The sequence below is a fragment of the Mastomys coucha genome, unplaced genomic scaffold, assembly GCF_008632895.1.
Source record: "Mastomys coucha isolate ucsf_1 unplaced genomic scaffold, UCSF_Mcou_1 pScaffold20, whole genome shotgun sequence".
NCBI lineage: Eukaryota > Metazoa > Chordata > Mammalia > Rodentia > Muridae > Mastomys > Mastomys coucha.
The window spans coordinates 32,075,672-32,093,668 of record NW_022196903.1 but is presented as its reverse complement, the minus strand read 5'-3'; the positions used below and the strand labels follow the sequence as shown (position 1 = coordinate 32,093,668).

Sequence of the window (17,997 nt, the reverse complement as noted above, 5' to 3'; positions counted from 1 at the left end):
TATGTACACAGGTATAGGTACAGAGTGAAACATATCTACTCAGATATTTATCAGTTATTTATGCTAGAAACCATCTAAATCCCTTTTTCTAGCCTTCTACAAAAGAGTATACTGTACCATCTGGTTCATAGTATAAAGAAATACTCATTGTTTATGGTCACTCTACTGTGAAATGGTATCTAACTATGACTTATTATCCATTGAGGAATCTTTTCCTTGATTATCTCCTGTCTCTCCAAGCCTCTACTTACCACTAACTCATTCTCAGTGTAAGGTAAACCTCGTAATCATTTACATATAAGTGAGATGGCACACGGTCTACTTCCTGGGCCTTGATCATTTGACTACACCCAAATCTCCAACTCCATCTATTGTAAATAACAGGATTTTTTCTTCTGTGTGGATTAATAATGTTCTACATATGCACCACATTCTTTCTCACAGATAATATGACATTTTATTGAATTGAAATGTAGCACATAGCATCCTTAGCAAAGGTCATGGACCATAAAAAGTAAGCTCTGATTTTCATGTTGGCCTACAAGGGTTTTGATTTGAGCTGTGACTTGAGAGCACGCCTGTTTTCAGTTCCTGTGTATATATGGGCAAATCTTATTTCCACAGTCTTTCAGCTTGGCAGGACTGAAATCCTTCAGAGGGTCTTATTCTCAGTTATACTGGTAGACACTTCCCCGTAAGCCAATGACACAGCTGACAAATAGAAAAAGGGCTGTCCAGTAGCAAATGGGACTTGCCCTCAGCTTCCAGTGGGGGAGGATGACAAATAGTCATTTCATTTTTGATGTTCTTAAACCTGAAATTATTAGATCGCTAGTTATACATTGGCACAAATATAAAGTTGTGTCTTGCCAATAAGCCATCTGAATGTTTTCTGGGTCAGGAAAGAAGCCATTGCAAAACCTTCCTGCCTCCATTTCTGCTTCTAATTAATGTTGTAACACCCAAGACTTTGAAACATGTGAAGTAAAAAGGATCTCACAGGCTTTTCTGTACAGTACTGGGTTTGAACCTAGGGTCTTACATGGGCTGGGCATGCACGCTACCATTGAACTATGTTCCAAACCCACATTTTTACTTATTTTCAGAGAAAGAAACATGCCTCTCTGTAGCCCAGTCTGGCTCGGAATGCAGACTTGAACTCCTGAGGATTGCAGACACTCTCCACCAGCTCCAGCTTCCCAATGCTTTATTAGGCCTTTATGAAAACCTTAACAAACCTTAGGAGTAGACTGAGTTTCCCTTCTGATATAAATTCCTTTCCTTCTTTTATTTTTTATTTCTTATAGGAAAGACATTCATATCCTTCTAGTAACCTTCATCTGTTCTAAATTAGATTGTTTGCATTTTCTTTGAACCAGGTGACTCTTACCTTTTACCAGTAAATGCAAGCGTGTGGGCAACTTGCCTTTTTTTGTGGGAGGCAGGCTACATGAGTTTGGAGGCCAGAGGTCTGCCTTCTGTGTCACTCCTTAGGAGTGAGGTTCTTTTTTTTTTTTTTTTTTTTTTTTTTTTTTTTTTTTTTTTTTTTTTTTTTCTGAAACTAGGTTTCTCATTGGCCTGGAACTTGCCAAGTAGGCTAGGCTGGTTAGGTAGCTCCAAAGTCCCAGGGATCCACAAGTTTCTTCCTCCCAGACACTGAGATCCTCCTGTGATGAACACCTAGGGTTCCTTCCGCTTCCTGACTTGTTGTAAATAGTGTTTCAGTGAGCATGGCAGCACAGATGTCTGTGTGCAAATCAAAGGCTTTACATTTCTTTTGGCTATATATCTGGGAGTGAGATTGTTAGGTTGGACTGTGGTTCTTCTCTCAATTTTCTTGTTTTGTTTTGTTTTGTTCTGGTTGGTTTGTTTGTTTTGAAGAACATTCATCACATTCTGGCTATGCCTGCTACCATTCCTACCAACCACAAACAGGGTCTCTTTTCTCAGCACCCTCTATAGTACATGATAACTTCTTTCTTTGTGATGAGAGCCATTGTTATGGAAAGAAGCGCTGTGCCATTACCCTGATGGTTAGTGTTTATTTTTAAAAAAATATATCTGCTGGTCACTTATATGTCTTCCTTTGAGATGTATTGATTTAGATCTACTACCATATTTTAAGGTGGGGTATTCGTTGTTGTGGAGTTTTCCAAGTTTTAGTATATACACTAGTGCGCACTTGCGCGTGTAGACACACACACACACACACACACACACACACACACACACGATATTTACCCATGTCAGATGTGCATCCTGAAATATTGTCTGTCTGCTCTACAGTCTGTCTTTCTGTTGCCTGTTGTCTGTGTTGTGTAGAAGTATTTGAGTTTTACATAAACCTCTTTGCCTATTTCCCCCTTGTTTCCTGTTCTTTTGGGGCCTCTTTAGAAAATTCACCCCATCAAACTATTCTTCATCGTGTCTCCCGCATTTTCTTCTAATGTTTGTAGTGTCAGGTCTTATGTTTAAGGATTTGGTCTGCCTAAGTTGGTGAGAGATAGTCATCTAACATCATCCTCTGCCCCATCCGTTTTTATTACTGTCATTGTTGCAAGGGCCATCATTCCCTTAGTGCATATTCTCATACCTTTCTTTAGACTTTGAAGTGTGTCTGCCATAATGGAATCTCCTAGGCATTATCACATTCTTTTTCTGCCCCTAGAAGATACTACCACCCTTGTTTTACATCCTGGGCGGGTTTCTTGGGATCCAGGGATGAAGAAGTTGTGGTTATTTCCTTTACAGAACTAAAATTCATGGACAGAAAGAAATAAACAGTGGGATTGTAGCACAGTGATGCCTGAGCCTGGACAGTTCACCAGGGCAGTGTGTGTGTGTGTGTGTGTGTGTGTGTGTGTGTGTGTGAGACTGGGATACACAAAAAGACTTGTGATGGCTGATGTTGGAAATAGTGAACCAATGCTTTTAGTAAACTTCCTGCCTCAGGCAGTGCTAGACTGTCAGGCCTCATTTTCTCATTCTCATGGAGAGGTATGCACTATAGTATTCATCCATGAGTATTTTTGGCTAGTGGTAGGAGGCTAAACAGGAGCTCAAGCTGGGTGTGTGTTGTGGTCTTTCGTTCCTGTTCCTCCTCCTCCCCGGTTATTGTGGGCACCCTGTGACAGTGATCTGCTGAATGTCCAGTAGGAAAGCAGAAGCTATGGCACACCCCTCAGGGAAGCTCCAGTATGGCTCTGGAACACTTATCTCCAGGCTGCTATAGTGTCCACAGACTGAAGCCCAGCAATGACCAGTACCCTATTGCATAAAACATTCAAGAAGGAAGAGATGGCTAAACATACTTCAGTGTTATCTGACGTTTTCTGTAAGAGCTTAAATGACTCCTGCTTTAAAATGGAGGTCTTTTCCTGCCAAATACACTGGGCATTAACTACCCTTCTGTTCAAGGGACCAAATGATGAATTCAGGAATTTCTTGGCCGCTTCTCCAAGACAACGCTTTCTTTTGGCTCCCCTTGGTGCAGCAGTCTGAGAACACATGGCTACCACTAGCCACCGGACTGCTTCACTAATGATAAAACTTACTTACTCGGTAGTATTAGTTAATAAGGATTGATTAGGCTTAGAGCTTCTTAAAAGTCTTCCATAAATAGAATATCACAAAAAGAGATGAAATGGGAGGTGGGGGAATAAAGAATTGGGGTATAGTTCATTTGGTAAAACACTTGACAGGCATACAGAAGCCTCGGATTTGGCTTTCCAGCACCCATAAACACACACACACACACACACACACACACACAGGCTCTTCAGTCACTAGCCTTGGTTGAGGTCCTGGTTTCATAGAATGCTGGGTAGTGGCACTCTTGAGGGCCTTGGCCCCTGTAGCACAGTGTGGAGCAGGGCTGATGGGAGCCCCTTGTTCTTCGCAGCCTCTTTGATTCTTTGGCAGAAATTCTTGCTTCATACCTCTTGAGCTCAGGGGACTAGGCACCATGTCAACACTCCAACACTCTGACACTCTGACTTTACCTGTAGTAGCAACAACTCACCAACTTGAAAACAGATGGGTAAGCTGTTCAGGGTTCACCTGGAGTTAGTTGTAAGACAGGTCAGGGTCAACCTGGATTTGGAATTTCCATTCCAAGGGTCCTAGTTTCTGTAGGAAGGACCCCACTCTGAACCTGGCATATATGTCAAAGTCTTCCAGGGAACACAGTTTATTCTCTTCAGAGCAAGGGCCACAGGCTTTGGGAAGGGGGCCTTCCCGAGGATCCTGTGTGCTGGCTGAGTGAGCACAGATGGAGGTATTGCATAGCCTGGCTGCCAGCACAGTTGTGGGACTTTGTGTGCATGAGTTTGATTAACTTAAGGGAATCCATCTTCCCCTTCTCAGTTCCCTCCTTAGTGACACATATTCCAATGCCCCCAACCCCACCACTGTAACTTATTCCTCAACTTATACCATCTCTTTGACTCCGTTTACTGAAGTGGTGTCCTGTGACTCCGGTCGGTCAGTAGCATTTCCTTTATAACGTTGTCACTATTTGTTCTTACTGCTTGTACACAGGCTGTCCTCCCACGCGCGACACCTCTTAATGATGGTGCATAAAAGTGTCCTATCAGCCTTCAATAAGGTGCCCTGGTCTCCTGAGGACAACAGTGACCACTGGGCCTAACCCAGCATGTAGACTGCTATTTCCTATAGCTTCCCTCCCCCAACCCCCACCTGTCTCTGTCTCTATGTTTTCTGTCTGTCTGTCTCTCCCTCCTTCCCTCTCTCTCTCCCTGTCTCTCTATCTCTATCTCTGTCTCTGTCTCTGTTTCTGGCCACACTTCTATCCCCAAGCAGGGATCATCTCTTACCCATGTGCCATCTCTCACTCCCTTCCTCTGCTCATAGTGAGCCAGTTTACAAACAGAAACCAGTTAGTGCTTCTTGCTTGACTTACCTGAGACCTTCATTTAGGGCTCTGGCTACCTGAAGAGCCAGGCACTGTCTTCTCTGCTTGTTTTCTCTTCAAAGCAGAGAATGCATGACAGTCCAAGAGCTGCCTGGTTACTGCTGCCAGGGCATAAACTGATGGTAGTGCCTCTGCTCAGTCAGTAAGAAGTGAACTTATCCTTGGAGACTGATGGGAACTCAGATAATCTCTAATTCCTGAAAAGCTTGCTAAGCATGACTCCAAAGCCAATTCGTAAAAGAAACTCGTATAACCTGTTTTAATGGCAAGTGACCCCGCCCCCATTCCCATCCCCTCTCGGGTCTATCCTATTGCAGAACAGTGAGAGATCATACACGTGGAGAGGCTTGGTCTTTCTGCTCCTAATAGTGGCCTCCCTTCACCCTCTCAGTGACTACCTGTAGAGGCTGTTCCCTCTGACACCATTAAGATACATGTCAGCCAAGCCAGTTTGGGAGGAAATAAGCTAAATTACTAGAATGGGGAGGAAGTGATGTCCAAAATAGAAACCAAAAATATTCTTGTCTCCTGGGCTGGAATCCAAGCTCTCAGTTTCGAGTAAGTTAGCCCATTTAGAAGTGTGTCAGTGCCATAGATAATATGTGTCTTCTTAAATGTCACATGCCTCTTCTGCAAAGGTAACTCAATTTACTGTTAGAGCTCTCCTCTGTCTTTAAGATTATAACCAATAACACTAGAAGTGGGCCTCTTTTCTGTCCATACTGTTTTATAATTATGCTTTGCCCCTTAAGCTGTCTGGAGCAAGTCAAGGGGCCAGTGTAGAAGAGGGGGAGGGGACAGGGCTGGGGATCCACAAGCTAGCTCTTCCTTAAAGCTCCTGTCAGTCTTAAGCTCAACCTCTTTAGTTCCGATTCTCTTTCATTTCTCCACCTGACAACATCCTTCACCTGGCATTCCCTGGGAAACAGACCTTCTGCTCAAACCAAACCAGCCCCCACGCCCCATACACACCAGCCTTCCTTTTCTCTAGTTGATGACGCTAAGCACAGAAGCACTCTCTTCCCAGCAAGTGGAGACAGAACAGTTGGTACATTGCCTCACAGTTCAGTTCAGGGACAAGATCAGGGAACCAGAGTTGCTCTAAACTAGGTTATGAAATTAGGTCACTTTATCTTTACAACCTCGAATGAAAAGCCAGGAAGCAGCTGGGGCTTGTGTGTGCATGTGTGCTTGTGTGTTTGTGTGTGCGTATACCAACATGGGTATGTGCGCACATACATATGTCAGTGTTTCTGCATGCCTTCTCATGCCAGCCCCGTTTTGTGTGTGAGCCTAGGACATCTGTGCTCTGTATCGGCTTTGGGTGTCACCACCACAGCCTGTCCTACCTCCTGTACTTCTTCACTCTCATCCCTACTTCAGAAACTTAGGATTATAAGGGAGCTGATCTACTGCGATTGGCTCTCAGCCTTTATTTTCTGAGATTAGGGTACTTTAAGATATAGCCCTGTATTAATTACCTTTATCATTTCTGCAACAACATTCCTGACAGAAGCAAAGTAAGGAAGGGTTTATTCTGACTTGTGGTTTAAGAAGGGGTCCGGTCCATCATGACAGGGAAGCATGGCAGCCAGCCCGTGAGGCAGCTGTGTCCACACCAGGAAGCAGAGCGAGACGAACTCTGTGCACAGCTCATTTTTCCTTATTTATTCAGCCTGGGACTTCAGGCCACGGAAGGGTGCACTGTCATATTGGATGGGTCTTCCTGACACAGTTAACCAATTTAGAAGCCCTCTCGCAGACCAGTCTAGGGGGGTATCTTCCAGGTGGTCGTGGAGTGTGTCAATTTGACAGCCAGTATCAACCACCAAAACTGCTTCTCAGAGAAATCTTGAGTCCTTAGCTCCACAGGTCTGCAGTAAGTGTCATGGCCCAAATGTACTGACACTGGGAAAGTTATCGTTTAACACTCTTTAGTGGGAACAGTTGTGAGCCGTAAATTAAATACAAATTATGTAGGGACTCTCGTGAAAACAGTAGGAATAACAAGGGAGCCCAATTCAGTGCCATGGTTTGTTTCAGCAGATTATCCCCATGCCGTCATGCAGTATTGAAGCGAAAGCTGGTGATCACATGATGGCTTTAGCACTCTTTTTCACACTCAGTCTTCAAGCTGTGGGTTATGTGTGGATGGCGCAGCTCTATCAGTGCCTTCCTGCACATTTCCATACTCAGCAGCCATCTTCCGCACAGCCCCCGGGTGCACCAGCCAAGGCAGTTGAGCACCTGTTACTAGTACAGGTTTTCAGGCCGTCCACATTTACATGTTTTGGTTTTGCATGGATATTTGTAAAGAATGTCTTATTTATAACTTCAGTTATTTAAAAATACATTTCATAATCTCAGATCTTTGTTTCTCTGGTCTATTTGCCTGTGGTGTACGTATATATATATATATTTTTTTTTTGGCTTCCATTTTTGAGGCAGGGTCTCTGTATCTCAGGCAGCCTGAAACTTGTTAGGTAGCCCAGACAAGCCTTGACCTTTTAGGAGTCCTCCTAGCTTAGTCTCCTGGGTGTTGGAATTACATGTGTATAATCTGTTTGCCTGACTCCTGCTTGTGTTCTTGATATGACTATTATTCAATCTGTAACACTCCTCTATCTGTATCTTTTTATCTGTAACCATTACAGGATGTCTACAGAACTGCAGCAAGTAGTCATGTCTCTATTTGTAAGTCTCTCTGTCTGTCTGTCTGTCTATGTATCTCTATCTATCTATCTATCTATCTATCTATCTATCTATCTATCTATCTCTATCTATCTATCTATATCTACCCACCCACATAGAGGGCCTTAAGTAAGTGCATCTATTGTATAAATATGCTTGAGGGGGGGTTACAGATGAGTATGTGTTTGTGTGCGTGTGTGCGTGTGTGCGTGTGTGCGTGTGTGTGTGTGTGTGTGTGTGTGTGTGTGTGTTTAGGGAGATTTGTCTCCATATTCCAAAGACTGGGAAAAAATCCATCTCATAGAAATAAGGTGATTGTCTTTCTGTTTTCTAGAAATATACAGCTTTGAGATACATAGTATAGTATTTGAGATGTCATTTCAAGGTAGATTTGAAGAGAGGGAGCAAGAAAGATGTTCCCACTTGGGAAGAATAATCACTAAACATGGCACCAGAAAGAAGATATGATTAAAGAACAGTAACAAGGGAGAAAATTGAAATAAGTTAAGAGTACCCTGATTGGCAGGCCTACTGGAAGGTCCAGGTTGGCAGATTGAATTTGGACTTCATTTCAGGTATAACAGAGACTTGCGCAAGCGTTCAGAGCCATGGAAGGGACACAATCAGAAGTGAATTTTAAGGGAACTGAGTGTACAATGAAGTAAAATTTGTCAGAGCGGGTGTCAGAGTTCAAAGAAGAAACTGGGACTTGATTAGATTTGCTGTCTGGTGAATACTAAGAAACTTGGGGACAGACCCAGACATAAAAGAAAACCTAGACAAAAACAAGAACAAAGAGAAGTCTGTATTCCTTGGAGATAAAGTAGGCTGCTGTGAATAGGAGACTCAAAGGTGCAATGTGGAAATATAGAGGTTGTTTATCTCTTACCCATGCTGCAAACTAGGGCTAGCCTAGGTGGTTGGATGGGAACTAGACTCGTTTTCATGGTTATTCACGGACAGATACTGACTTACGTTGATAAACTCTTTAGGTTTGTAAAATCGCCCCAAAGGCTGATGACCTCATAGGCCTCAGTGGCAGAAGCAGCAGGAGATGCTTGTGGGTAGATTTAATGGTCCCTTCATGGAACCTTAGCTCCTGCTTTTTTGCTTAGAGCTTGGTTTCATGGCCACCCTAACTGCAAAGGAGACTAGAAAGCCACATGTAGTTATATGTTCAAGAAGAATAAATGTTTTTGGTATATGGTAGTCTTGGTCAAATGGCTAAAGAGGGGGAATTTGAATAATTCCAGCATTTATGGAGGGGGAAGAAGAAGGAAAGCCAGAAAGTGATAGCAGCATGATTTTTTTTTTTTTAAAAAGAAGGGCTGGAGAGATGGCTCAGCAGTTAAGAGCACTGACTGCTTTTCCAAAGGTCCTGAGTTCAACTCCCAGAAACCACATAGTGGTTCACAACCATCTGTAATGGGATTTGGCAACCTCTTCTGGTGTGTCTGAAGATCTACAGTGTACTCATATACATAAAATAAATAAATCTTTAAAAAAGGAAAGAAGAGAAAAAATTCCCATTAACTCCTTATCATGTACATACTATTGACATATGATGATGGGATAGAGAACAGTTATTTTATAATTTTACTTATAAATGAACTGGGGTTCAAGGAGGTGAGAGGGTTCTAAATCATATGGCTATCTACTTTACAACCAGATCCTTTTCTTACAGCTAGAAAAGGAGTCAGAATTGTAGCAAGCAAGTCAGCATCATTGATGTGTCTAGTCCATTCTAATGCCAATATTACCCAGGCATCCTTTATACAGAGTTGAAGAGTCCTCAGGACCACTTTCACTTCTGACTTTAGTTGGGATCCAGGAATCTCTAGGACTATACTGTGGTTGGATAATTCACCGGCAGACGTGTCTAACTCACTGCAAGCTGTTATCCTCATACTCCTTGAGTGCCTCCATGCAAACAAGATCGATACACAAGGAGAAAAGGGGGTGTAGGGGCATGCAGCATAGGCAAAAGGGTGTGTCATCATTTTCTTGCATGCCTCAAGTGTGGTGTTGTAATTTATGACTTAAAGCTAAAGGACATAACATAACAGTAATTATTGCTTTCTGCCTCTAGAGGTTGGACGTGACAAAATATGTATTTACTCCCTTATTCTGTGACTTTTAGTTTGTTTTTATTTTTTTAAAATGTATTGATATTTGATGATTATCAGGCAGTAAGTTAGTTGTAAATTCAATGTTTTTGTGGATCTTAGAACCTAGTATGAAAGGAAATGGTAATCAAAAAATTATGCCAATATGTGCCAGTGAAGGTAGATAATGGGAAAGAAACATGCGTTTATGATGGAAACTAACACAATAGCTTGACTTGGATCATGGGGCACTGAGGATTTTTTGAGTAAATAACTCTTGATTTGATGATCACACTATAAATAGAAGTTAGCCATATAAATTAATCCAGAGAGGGGTAAAGAATTTGGAGAAAGACAAAAAAAAATATATAGTGACCATTTTTGATGGGAACAGTTGAGCAAAAACCTGATGAAGTGAGGGACACACAATTTTGGCATCTAGTGTGTGCAAGGCATAAGCTAAAGGCTGTAAATTCAATGGGCTTGACTGGAGGCCTTCCACTCTGCTTGAGAAGCTGCAAGGAGATCAGGGTACCTGGAAGTCAATCACCAGATGGAGACATAACAAGAGAAGAGGTGACAAGAGTGGGAATTGAGAGACCACAGATAGGAAAAGAACACAGAACAACACCCACGGAGTATGGAAGGAAAGGTCTCCATCAGCAGGAATGGCTAGTGAGCAGAGCGGCCCCCATCAGCAGGAATGGCTACTGAGCAGAGCGGCCACTTGATCAGACTTTTATTTTGAAGCTAGATAGAAGGAGGGACATTAAAGAGACTGGGGAAGAATAAGAAGCATTTTGCCCAGGAATGTGGTTGATGTCTCTCTCCGACTGAATCAAGCATTTCATCATAGTGTTCATTCCGAAGGTTGCTGACATAGAGACAACGTTCTGTTAATATGAAGATGCTACAAATACAGGTGCTGACATCAGAGCAAATTGTGCTTAAGGCCTAAGTGAACATGACCTTTGAGTATGACCTTTCTCTTTACCCAGTAGCAGATCTTCAGATTTCTATAAAATCTCACTAGAATCCTCTCCTGTAACCCTGTGACCAAACCCAGCTTTAACTTGTTAAATTGTTAGCCTATGCAAGGAACCTGTGGACTCACTCTGTAATGTTATTTATTGAGAAGTAGGGAAAGGGAGGAATAAAGTTCCTTAGCAACTATTTGAGATTAAGTGGAAAACCACCAAAAACTATGTACACCAGACTTGGTGGCTTATGCCTGAAATCCCAGTGCTTGGGATGTTGTAACAGGGGATCCAGTATTAAATGCCTTCTTGAGCTGTGTAGCATGTTGAAGGGACAGCCTGAGCTACATGAGATCCTTCTTCAGAAAACCAAAACCAAACAGACCAATTAAGTCATATTAATGGCTCTAGCTAAGATACTTAAACTTCAACCTCCCCTGATTGCCCTGTCTACACCTGAGTATGTTTTATCCCCCACCTCCACCCCCGAGGGTCACTTGTTCTCTTAACCTCTGTGCTGAAATCAGTCAAAAGTCTTTTTGTAAAAAAAACTTCAATCCTGCTTCATGCTGGATAACTTTGAAATTCTTTACTGCAGCAGACCTTGGCTTTACCCCAGCAAAGGTCTCCAAATAGAGCTCCTTAGGCTGCAGCTGATAACCACAGAGCAGCAGAGCATCACAGGCTCTCACCCCAACTACTGCTGATGCTGCATTTTGAAAATTAGACACCAGGAGTGGAGACGAAAGTAGTGATACCAGTTGCGGCTGGATATTGAGATATTCTGAGCTGGAGCTTGTGGTAGCAGTAGAGGTGGAGAGTAGTAATGGGGCTTCACATGCATTTTGAAAGTTTGATTAAATGAGATTAGAAGTAAATAAGAGAGAGCTGTAGAAGGGCCCCAGAGTTTTAGTCTAAATAGTAAGAATGGAAATGCCATTTACTTCAGTAAATCCAGAGAGAAGTCAGGTAAGAACAGATCAGTGGAGAAAACCCAGTTCCTGCAAATGTAAGGATTTGAGATGCTTGTTAGATCTTCTGAATCTAATTATTAGAAATTCTGTGGGCAGATGAGTGAGGCTCAAAGAAGAGGGTCATATTGAGTAAATCATTTGGAAGTTAACAATTACTCAATGAGTACTACAGTCAAGAGAACTCGATGCAGTGATCTAAGAACTGAATGTGGATGGAAAAGGGTAAAGATCTGAGCATTGAGCTTCAGAACACTTCAGTGTGAAAATTCGGGCATAGAAAGATCCAACAAAGCAGACTAGGAGGAAGTAACCTCATAGGTATCAGAAAAACCAGCAGAGTAAAAGAAAGTGTGTCGAGATGAAGGGAGCAGTCTTCAGTGTTGAGGTTACTGATGAATGTGAAGATTGACCATTAGCCATTGGATTCAGCCATGTGCAGTCACTGGGACTCTGGAAAAAGAGTGTTGGCATGTGGCGGTAGAACACCCGGAACTGGGCTCAGGAACTCATAATGATGAAAAAAGGAAGTGACAAAATACAAGAATCCTCTCTTGAGCTTTCCCTCTAGAAGGAGATGCATGGAAATGTGTGTCAAGAACTCAACTATTGATGAACTTAGTTTTCAGCTCTTATTTTCCTATCTATCTATAACTATGATGCAAGTCAGTTCTGAATTTTATTTTTTATTTCTGCAGCTTCATATCTTGAGGCTCTGTATATGATGAATGTCCATATTTGTACTTCGTTGGTTTCCTAACACTCTCTTGTGTTTTACTTCTTGTGACCATTTTTGGTTACTGCTGAGGAGTGTTAGATTAACCAAGTCAGGTGTATACTTACTTTTTCTTCCATTAGAACTATTTCTTTTTGAAATGTTTCTTAAGGTAAGCATACTAACTTAAGCAGTGAATGTTTTTACTCTACCGTTTCTTTAGATATCTGTGCAGTTTGCTTTTCTGCCCATCACCGCCAGACTTCTACTGGAGAACTCCTTGTCTATGTGTATATGCTTATTGCTTTGTGTCTTTCCTAAAATTGATGGAGATGCTTCATTCTATTTTCTCTCTTACACTTATTTTCTTCTCTTTGGATTGTACTAGACAGTGAATAATGCAATATCATATTTTTGGCTCACAAACATGCTGTAGATTCTGTTACCTAAAAAGCTTAAGGATGTAGGATGGGGTCTCTTGAGTCATGGACTCCAAAGCACATTAGAGCCATCTCGAGACCTTTAAGGAATTATTATATACAAATGTCATTGAGATTTACTTACACAGACTCTCTGAAATGACACCTGCATATTTTTTAAAATTTACCAGGTCATTGAGTAGATAGCTCAAACTGAGGACCAGTATACTAGATGGTGGCAGGATACAGTGAAGCCCTTTGCTTTTCCCTTCCAGAAGTCCATCTCTTTTAAATCAAGTTCCCATCCAAAATGAGGCTAACTAAAAGTAGTAGTCTTGCTGTGGATGACTCTGAGGCAAGACTGACCAGCAAGTCTCGGAATGCTTGTTAATGCCATTCCATTTAGCAAAGGTGTCTGAGGCCCACAAACTATGTATGGGCTGCAGAAGTCAGGTATGGGGTGCTTGCAGTAGTCTGGCTCCCAGGTCCTTACCTACCCTTCTAGGGCATCATCATGGGCCCACTCAGCTTGTTACTGTCCAAGGCTCTTGACCTTTGCCCTACTGTAACAGTTTTATATTGGACTCCTCCGAATAATCGTGGGATTCCCTCCGAAGCCCTTCCCTTTAGTATTTGCTATTCCTATGTCATGTTTAGCTTTTGACTGTTCCAGTCAATTTGCCATAGGGAGATATCATAGCATCCCAGGGACCGGTGCCAGCACTGAAAAATAAATGCTTGATGAGACAAAGAGTTCAATGGGAAAGGGATTTTTTTATATAACTGGGAAGAAGTTAAAGTTGGATGATAACTCTTCTGTAGTGTTTTACATTGTAAGCATAGATTTCTTTAGGATATCTTTAAAGAAATGCCTTTGTATCTTATTCTCTGATGATATCTTTCTGTAAGAACTTTTAAGATCCAATTTTATAGTTTTCCTCTCTTTGGAAAGTGTTACACAAGAAGAGGAGAACCCTTTTTTTCCCATAACTGTCTGTGTATAAAGCGAGCATTCCTCACCCAAGGAGAATATTACTGGGGAGAAGACAGAAGGTCACCTTTTGGTATAGCGGGTGACCATCATGCTCAATGGCTTTGTTTCCTTGCTGGGAAACTTAGTTGTGTTTTCTAATCCAAGACAGAGTTTCACTGTGTATCTCAGGCTGGCCTTGAACAGGACTCCTGTCTCAACACTGTTGGTATTATCTATGTGCTCCAGTCTATGCCTGGCTTAGAAGTGGTTTTGAGTGGTTGCATATGGTGTGTCCTCATTTCAGGGTCTCCCTGAGCCTTTGACATCTATATACCTGATCTCTTTTCCCACACAGTCACACCTCACTCCTGCTGTTTTGAGACTTACTTCCCTTGGCTCCTGAAGCATCTAGATCCTAGGTCTCAAAATGGCTTGTGGAGTTCCTTGCCTGAGACTACTTACCCTGAAAGGAAAATGTATTCTATTTGAATCTGAATAAATGTATTCATTGTAAAAATAAATAAACAAGTAACATGACAACTGACACTCATTTTCCCTCTCCCTGCTGGAAACATTGGTCGGTATTTCTGCTTCTCTCTTCTAAGCCTTGACCATTGTGGGCCGTTGTGTGGATTCTTCTGGAGTGAGTTGTCCTAAGATGACTTCTAACTTATTTGGTTGTTCTGAAAACTCTTTACTGAAGTCATCTTCTGTTCTCTGCTCAGGCTATTATCACAAAATACCACAGACTGGGTGGCTTAAGCCACAGACATTGATTTCCCATCATTTTCAAGCCAAGAAGGTACAGGGACAAGGTGCTGGCACACTGGACTCCTGGTGAGGGCCCTCTTCCTGTCTGGCCAGTAGCTGTTTTCATGCTGTGAATCCAGGTGGCTTTTCCTTAGTGCATTCATGTAAAGAGAGGAAACACTCTCCTGGCTTCCTTCCAATAAGGACATTGATCCCATGATGAAATTTACACCTTCATGACCTGATTATTTCCCAAAGGCTCTGTCCTAATACCATTACACTGAGGTTTAGATTTTAACATATGAATTGGGGACAGGGGTATAGTTCATCCCACAGTATCCTCCATCAAAAGGTAACTGTTAGTTCTTGATTTCTGATATGGTATAAGATGAAACAATAGGGCTTTTCCTACAAACCCAATCGTTTCATATTCCCTTATGGTTAGTCGAACACCGTGGTTTTCCCCAATATCCCATCCTTTCTGCAGATAAACACAATTAGTACATAAATTCATATTCTCTAACATGGCATATAAGAAGAAAAATCATGGAATTCCATTTGCCATATTTATAAAGCAAAAGACTGCTCTCATCTCCACTGTACACTGCACATTTATGGATGAAACGGGCTTGTGCTGAACACTGCGCTGTACCTCACAGCAGCTCTCTGCACCATCAGAAGTGTATATTTTTAGGAAGCAGACAAATTACCCTGTTTGTAAAATTTGGAATTAATTGGGTGGAAGGCCTTACCAAATTAGCAATCTGTTTGGATTAGTAGAAATGTATTGTGCTTGGAGCTCTGGAGAGGCAAGCTAAATATAAATGCATTGTCAGGCAGACTTACCTGGAGTATTTTAGTACTATCATCTTCCTTCTTAGCTAATTCACTCAGCAGAGGCAAATTTTAATCTAATGTTGGTCTCCCCCGTCATCTCATCATCGGGGAGCGGTTTGGATAAACAAGACTTTACATGGAGCCGCGCAGAGCGGTTGTCTTTTCCTCATTTGTTGAAGATGTTTCAAGGTGATGCATCTGTGGAGAAGGCCTTTACAGAGCCCATAGCTCTCTCAGTTATAAATCAAAGCTCCCAAACGCCATTCTCCTCCCTGGAATTCCCATAGGGTCAACTCTATCAGAGTCTGTGGAAATCCTGTGAAGAGTGTTTAAACTCCTTAGAGTCACTAAGTATCTTGCATTTAAAAAAAAAATCCAGAGTTGAAGTCCCTCCCTTGATGCTGAAGAGAAAACTGAAGTGGGTGGGTCTTTTCCTTACAGGAGAATGCTGTGAATGGGGAGCACCTATGGCTGGAGACCAACGTCTCGGGCGACCTCTGCTACCTGGGGGAGGAGAACTGCCAAGTCCGATTTGCAGTGAGTATGCCCACGATGTTCACTTAGTCTTTCTAGGAAAACAGCCTCAATGTCTGTGAGCGAGAGGGATGAGAGGAGCAGTGTGCCCAAATATCCCAGGATGCACTTGGAAAGGCTCTATCCTCATGACATAGAACTTGCCACTTTCTTTTAAGGTTTACAGATTGTGTACCGATTTCCCATGTCTCCAGATTGTCAATGTTAAAGACTTTAGGGGTTCATCAGGTAGGCTTCATATTAGTGTATTTGGTGCTTACCACCATAGTGGCTGTGGGGGGTGTTGTGTCTGTTGGGAGTCAGAGAGAGGGTGCATATAGATGAGGGAATGTCATGGATGATGGTGTGTGGAGTGGCAGAAGACCTGTGTGGAGATGGAGGCAGTGATCTCTCTGAAGGATGGTGGCCATGGAATGAGCGTATGGGTGGTGAAGCTGGAAGCAACCATGTAAGATGTGAATGAGGTTAGCCTCTTTCCACACTGAGACCTGGAGAGCGCGATTCCAGAAATGATTTGATTAATCAACAACCACGTGAGTAGGAGTGGCTTTTACTTATGTAAACTCAACTCTGTGCCCCTATTTAGGCTTTAAACTTCTCTTCCGGAGCTAGGCTTGGGAGCACATGCCCTAAAATCACAACACTAAGGAAAAAGATGTAGGATGACAAATTTGAGAGCAGCCTGGGTCACATAGTCTCCTAGTTTCCCATTTCTGTTACTGCGACAGAATATGCTTTAAGGGGAAAAGATTTATTAAGTTTATGATTTCAAGTTATAGTCTACCATTGCAGGGGAGGCATGGCAGGAACTCGAACATATATTCATACCTACAATCAAGAGCAGAGAGAGAGTCAACACATGAATGCTTACTTAGCCCCTTCTCTACACTTATTGTTTAGGATGGTCTGCTTAGGGAATGGTGCCACTCACAGTGGACTGGGTCTTCCCACCTTAATTAAGGTAATCAAGACAATTCCCCACAGATATCGCTACAGGCCTGCCTGATCTAGACAATCCCTTATTGATGTATTCTCTTCTCAGTTTTTCTGGATAGCAGTATAGCTGACCCTGGTTGCTAGGGCATGGGTGAGCTGGCCAGAGGGTGTGAGCATGAGAGAACCAGCCTGTCTGTTGTCTGCTATGCAGTGGCTGTATGGTGACATCATCTAGGGAGCAATCCCTTCCACTTTTGCCCTCACCACTGGTGGTGGACAGGAGAACTAGCCCTATGGGTTATGAAAGCAGGAGAGCTGGTCCTGACCCTCATCTACTGCAGTACTCAGGAGAGTGGGCCCTGTACCTTACCTGAGCAGCAGGATAGAGCTGGCTCTGGTTTCAGGGGTTTCTGGTACCCTGGGGGAATGAAGGTGTGAGAGTGGGGCAGCTAGCAGGCTGAGCAGCTCAGATAACTCTTAGGCCCAAAGTTTTGAATTGGCCCATCCCAATATCAACTGCTGGAGTTCATGGAGGGGCTGGTTCTATAGATCCAAACCTGTAGGATCTCCATGACACAGAACAACAACAGGATATCCAAGAGGAGTCCCAGTGAGGTTCCAGTTATTGATAGAGTAGAAAAAGCCAGAGGCTTTGTACCAACCAATAAGTAACTGCAATGGACTTTTGAAAGCAAAGTATGGACACTGTGGGACACACTGTGATACACTACAGCTTCTACAATGAGATTTATTTATTTATTTTTGGTTGTGGGGAGGTTACAAGGGGTAAAGGGTTGTTACTAGGGGAAGGGGAATAGGGGGAAGATGTGAAATTCACAAAGAACCAATAATTTTTTTTTTTAAATTGCATTGTAGTAGCATTTAAAAATTTAATGGGCTCTCAGCTTCCAAGTGGCAGAGGTGGATCAGTGACCTTAGCTGCCCCTCCCTTGCACGAGGAGGGTCTGCCTCCAGGGACCGCTTTGACCTGGAGGCTCCAGTGAGAGCCGCCATCTTCTCTCCAGTGAGTTCCTAAACTGGGAGCAGTCAGCAGGGAGGCACAGACCCCAAGAGTCGCAGGGGAGCCGCCGGGCGGTAGGGACAGGATCCTCTCAGCTTCCAAGTGGCAGAGGTGGATCAGCGACCTTAGCTGCCC

At 42.8% G+C, this 17,997-nt stretch overlaps 1 protein-coding gene across 6 annotated transcripts in view; it reads left to right on the top strand.

Moving 5' to 3' along the window:
• Dgki (diacylglycerol kinase iota) overlaps positions 1-17,997 on the top strand; it is a 456,269-nt gene that overhangs the window by 151,967 nt on the left and 286,305 nt on the right. For all 6 annotated transcript variants that reach the window (XM_031381541.1, XM_031381543.1, XM_031381545.1 and 3 more), the window contains exon 3: positions 15,813-15,908. In XM_031381541.1, the coding sequence (XP_031237401.1) occupies positions 15,813-15,908 (96 nt within the window). The remainder of the gene's footprint in view (positions 1-15,812; positions 15,909-17,997) is intronic.